This window comes from Bidens hawaiensis, unplaced genomic scaffold, assembly GCF_021521415.1.
Source record: "Bidens hawaiensis isolate Kalapana, Puna unplaced genomic scaffold, B.hawaiensis_p1.1 tig00004126_1, whole genome shotgun sequence".
Taxonomy (NCBI): domain Eukaryota; kingdom Viridiplantae; phylum Streptophyta; class Magnoliopsida; order Asterales; family Asteraceae; genus Bidens; species Bidens hawaiensis.
Window position 1 is genome coordinate 1,184,738 of NW_027491245.1, and position 5,003 is coordinate 1,189,740.

Sequence of the window (5,003 nt, forward strand, 5' to 3'; positions counted from 1 at the left end):
AAGTTAAACGGTTCTTTGCAACGTACAATGCTCACATTCCCCCGATCCCGACCAAGTTGTCTGCCGCTCCTGACATCTCTGTGAACGAAATCAAAGCTTTGTCATCGGTGATCGACCCTCCTTCTCCCCTGCCATAGTGGCTGGTTTTCGTGTGTCTTGCTATGATACTCTTTTGTGTGTTTTATTTGTTGTTTATGTATGAACCACTTGGAGGTTAAGACTTTTATGTGGATGTTATGCCCTTGTAGGCTATGTAGTAATTTGAGAAAGGTTCCCGTAGTATCCTAATCATGACTTTCTTTTGATTATTATTACTTTTAACTCTTATTGCTTTGATTGACCGGTCAGCCCATCGGCAGGGCCTTCCTTATGCCATTTGTGACATAAAGGCAGTGTGTTATTGCTGTGAAATGGATCCATTTGCTCGTTCTCGCAGAGAGGAATGCGGTTTAAAATAGTTCGAGTATTTGCCATGTGCACACAACTTTAACTTCAAATAAAACGTATTGCCATTGAATCTCTCGTACCACATATATAGATTACAAAAAGAAACTTTCAGAACCCAGTTGCAATGGGTTGGTGCCCTCACGGAGAGGTTATTCGAGATTTATCATTTCTTCTGGGAGTCACCCCATCCTTTAATGCTTATCCAAAAAATCAATGTTGTGAGCGTTCTCTTTTCTCCCCTCAGGGAGTTTTAGGCATAATATTTCCTCAGTTGCATGGAGTTCCGCGCCCAAAGGACTTCCTCCCTGGAGTGGAATGCCAACTTGTACGATCCCTTGTCTCCAGCCCAATGACTTGGTAGGGTCCCTCCCATCTTGGCCCAATTTTCCTTGGTCCTCCTGTCTGCTTGCTTCATTTTCTCTTAGCACAAATCCCCCACTTTGAATTTTACCTCTCTTACCGTTGAGTTATAATACTTCTCCATTTCCTTTTTGTATTCAATTTCCTTTCTTGAGGCCATCTATCGCCTTTCTTCAGCTAAATTCAAATTTAGCCTGAGGTCTTGCTCATTCTCTTGTTCGGTCATTGATGTACGGTGGGTGGGTAACCTATCTCAACGAGTATCATTGATTCAGTTCCGTAAGTTAAGCTGAACCGGGTTTCTCCATGGATGACTTTGAGCATCGTTCGATGTGCCCAAAGGACATGGGGCGGCTCGTCTACCCACGAATGCCTTTTTTGGCCCAGTTGGTTCTTGATCCCATCTACGACGCTCCGGTTTGCCCTCTCCACTTGTCCATTTGTTTGAGGATGGGCAACGGATGTGAATATATGTTTGATCTTCAACTGATGACACCATTCCTTGAAGGGACCATTTGCAAACTGCTTCCTATTATCGCTTACTATGGAATGGGGCAGTCCGAAGCGACAAACTATGTTTTCCCACACAAAACTCTTTACCTGCTGCCCGGTGATGGTCGTGAGAGGTTTCTCCTCCACCCAATTTGTGAAGTAATCTATAGCCACTATTTAAAATCTGGCCTTCTCAGACCCTTCAGGGAATGGGCCAACCAGGTCGATGCCCCACTTTTGAAAAGGCCAGGAGGAGCTAACAGGTATGAGGTTAAGATTCGGCTGGCTAGTGACTGGGGCATAAATTTGGCAGATATCGCACCTTTGTGTTTCTTTTAAGGCGCTCAGAAACATTGCTGGCCAATAATATCCTGCTCTCATGGCTCGAGCAACCACCATCTTTGCTCCCATTTGCATCCCACAGATACCTCGTGTATCTCTCGCATGATATACTCTACTTCAGTCAAGGTTACATATTTTACAGAAGGCCCCAAATAGGATCTTATGTACAGACTTTGATGTGTCGGACTTTATTTGGTTAGCCACTAACAGTGAATCAACGTGAGCCTTGATGTGTCGGACTTTGATCCTTTGAGCCATTCTGAGTCCGGCCAATAGTGCCTCGTATTCAGCTTCATTGTTGGTACTGGGGAATTCGAGTCGTATTGCATATGTTAACTCATTACCCTCGGGGCTGATGAAAATCAAACCTGCACCGCTCCCGTCTCCGTTAGAATTTCCATCCGTATAGAGGAGCCATAAAGGTTTTTCTGAGTCTTTTCTTGTCTTCCTATCGAGTTCGTCTCCGGCCTTCTCTTGATCGACGAGTATGTCATCATCCCCTAGAATTGATTCTGTAATGAAGTCAGCCAGAATTTGCCCTTTGAATGACGTCCTGGGTTTGTACTCGATTGCATGGCCACCCAGTTCAATTGCCCATTTGGCTAACCTCCCTGATACTTCGGGCTTCATGAGAACCTGCTGTAATGGCCTGTCAGTCAGGATGCGTATCACATGGGCTTGAAAAAATACCGTCTCAGCTTTCTGGTCGTGTAAATGAGAGATAACATCAACCTTTCTGTAGGTGAGTACCTCTCTTCGGGTCCCTTCAGCGTGCGACTCACGAAGTATATGGGAATCTGGGCTCCCCTTCTTTCTACCATGAGGACCGAACTGATCATGCGATCAGTTTGGGATAGATAAAGTAACAGTATCTCCCCTGGACGGGGAGTTACCATGGTAGGGAGTTCGCACAAGTGAGCTTTTAATTCCTCGAAAGCTTAGTCTGCCTCAGTGTCCCAACAAAATTTGTTTTTCTTCATGCTCCTTCGAAGGACTGCCAGGAACTGGAGTGTTCTCTCCACAATTCGGGATAGGAAGCGGCTGAGAGCCACAAGTCTTCCGTTCAGCCGTTGGACCTCTTTAATGCCGGCGGGAGGTCTCATTTGTAACAGTGCTTCCACTTTCTTGGGGTTGGCCTTCATCCCTCTTTAGTTACCAACACTCCCAGAAACTTTCCTTCCTCAACTCCGAATGAGAACTTTCCGGGGTTAAGTTTCATGTTAGCCCCCCTTAACATCCGTAAGGTCTCATTGAAATCTTCAACATCATATCCTCATTTTTTCTTTTTATCACCAAGTCATCCACGTATATTTCTACGTTCCTTCCCCTATGAAGTTCAAAAAGTCGGTCCATAAACCGCTGGTAGGTCGCCCCAGCGTTTTTTAGACCGAATGGCAACTTGGTATAATAGAATGTCCCCTCGTTGATATAGAATGTTGTCTTCTCTTCATCTCTCGGGTCCATATGGATTTGGTGGTATCCCTTGTAGGCATCCAAGAAACACCTCAACGGGAACTGGGACAACGATTCAATCTTCTTCTCCACCACAGTTAAAGGGTACGAGTCTTTGGGAGAAGCCTTGTTCAGGTATTTAAAGTCAATGCACATATGACAACTGTTTTTTTATTTGGCTATCATCATAGGATTGGATATCCACAGGGGGTACTTCACCTCGCGTACTATTCCAACCTGTAAAAGTTTCCACGTTTCTTCTAGGACAGATCGACTTTTCTCTGGTCCCAGACTTCTTTTCTTCTGCTTGACAGGTTCTATCCACTGGGATTCGTCCAGACTATGCTGCACCAAGCTCCTAGGAACCCCGATCATGTCTTCATGGCTCCATGCAATGACGTCGGTGTTATGTAACAAAACTTCTTTGAGACCCGCCTTCCCTCTATCTGACAGCTGGGTCCCGATCCTGACGGTTTGCTCGGCGTGATCCCTATTTAGAACCCATTCCTCAGTTCCTTGTGGGATCTTCTTGGCTTTGTTGCTCTTCACGATGCTGGCCACAATTTCCGCCGAAGAACGAATAGTGGCCACCCCTATAGGAGTGGGGAATCTTAAATACCCATGAACTGTGGAAGCAACGGCCCGGAGGGCTTTTATGCCTGGTCTCCCCAAGATGATGTTATATTTCGATGGAGCACGAACAACTGAGAACCGGAGACATACTGTCCGTGTCCTTTCACCATGTCTCAGTGTTAGAGGGAGCGTGAGAGATCCTAGAGGTTCTAGTACTTCTCCCGAGAATCCAATCAATGGGCATATATCTTCCTCTAGTCTACTTCGGATCTCTTCTTGGAGCCTTGCGAAGCAATGCTCATACATGACCTCCACTCCGCTTCCCCCATCAACATAGACTCACGCCACTTGATGCCCTGCTACACTAGCTGAGATGTTAGAGGCATCTCTCGGGCCTCCTCCTCTTCTAGGCCCGGGAATGATATGGGGAACTTCATCCATGATGAGCTACTTGGCCAAGGTCCAAATCATCCCATCCTAGCGTTTCTTCTAGGGTCATCCCCCTCTTCCTCTCTTCTTCTAATCATGTCGACGAAATGACTATCTTCGTCTTCATTCATTACTTTTGATGGACATTCTTTGGATGTTGGGAGTGGGAGTTGGCCGGACTTCAGGATCGCTTCCCATAGTTTCTTCAACTGGACACAATTATCATTGGTGTGTCCTTGGCTCTTATGGTAATTGCAGTATCCCTGGGGATTGGCTTTGTAGGCCATCTTGAAGGGGCTGGATGTTTTTGGTGAATAATTGGCCTTATCGACTAAAATAACGTCCCCCGTGCTTAGGAGATGTCTTTCCTCGTATGGTGGCCGGTATCGGGGGCTTTCGGGGTGCATACTTGTTAAGAATCTCGGGGGTTCGGGATGGTACAGTGTAACTGGCGGAGGTTGATATGGGGCGGAGCGAGCCCTTTCAAACGAGGATCCCCCCCCCCCCCCGTCAAGGCTGTCAAACTAGATTCGGGCTCCCCCCGTCAAGGTTTGGGGGAACATCAAACACCATGCATGCATAGACTATCCAATGACCTTTCCGGCTCCTCTAAAGGCATGCAGTTAGTCCTACAGATCTTGTGTCCCATCGTATTTGTCTATTGTGGAGGGATACTGGAGTTTCGGGGGCAGCGTGGCTTCAGTAATTCGTCGGGTGAATATGGACATATCCGAAGTGTCCGACGGACTATAAGGAGTGTCAAGGGCTCCGGGCGGGATTTTCTCTTTTCCTTTGGCCGAAGCTAGAAGAGGGCTAAAGATTCCAATAGTGCCCCCGAATCCTTTCCTTCGATCTTATTTGGTTCTTCCCCTCCTTCTGGGGTAGGGGTTTCAAAGGATAGTCTTGTT

General features: G+C 46.6%; 1 protein-coding gene across 1 annotated transcript; it reads right to left on the minus strand.

The window, feature by feature from the left end:
- Positions 1–1,758: 1,758 nt before the first annotated feature.
- Positions 1,759–3,972, minus strand: LOC143625606 (uncharacterized). Its single transcript, XM_077095895.1, has 3 exons — positions 3,331–3,972; positions 2,935–3,219; positions 1,759–2,472 (listed from the first exon to the last, which is right to left on the minus strand). The coding sequence occupies exons 1-3, from the start codon at positions 3,970–3,972 to the stop codon at positions 1,759–1,761; spliced, it is 1,641 nt and encodes a 546-aa protein (XP_076952010.1).
- Positions 3,973–5,003: the final 1,031 nt, after the last annotated feature.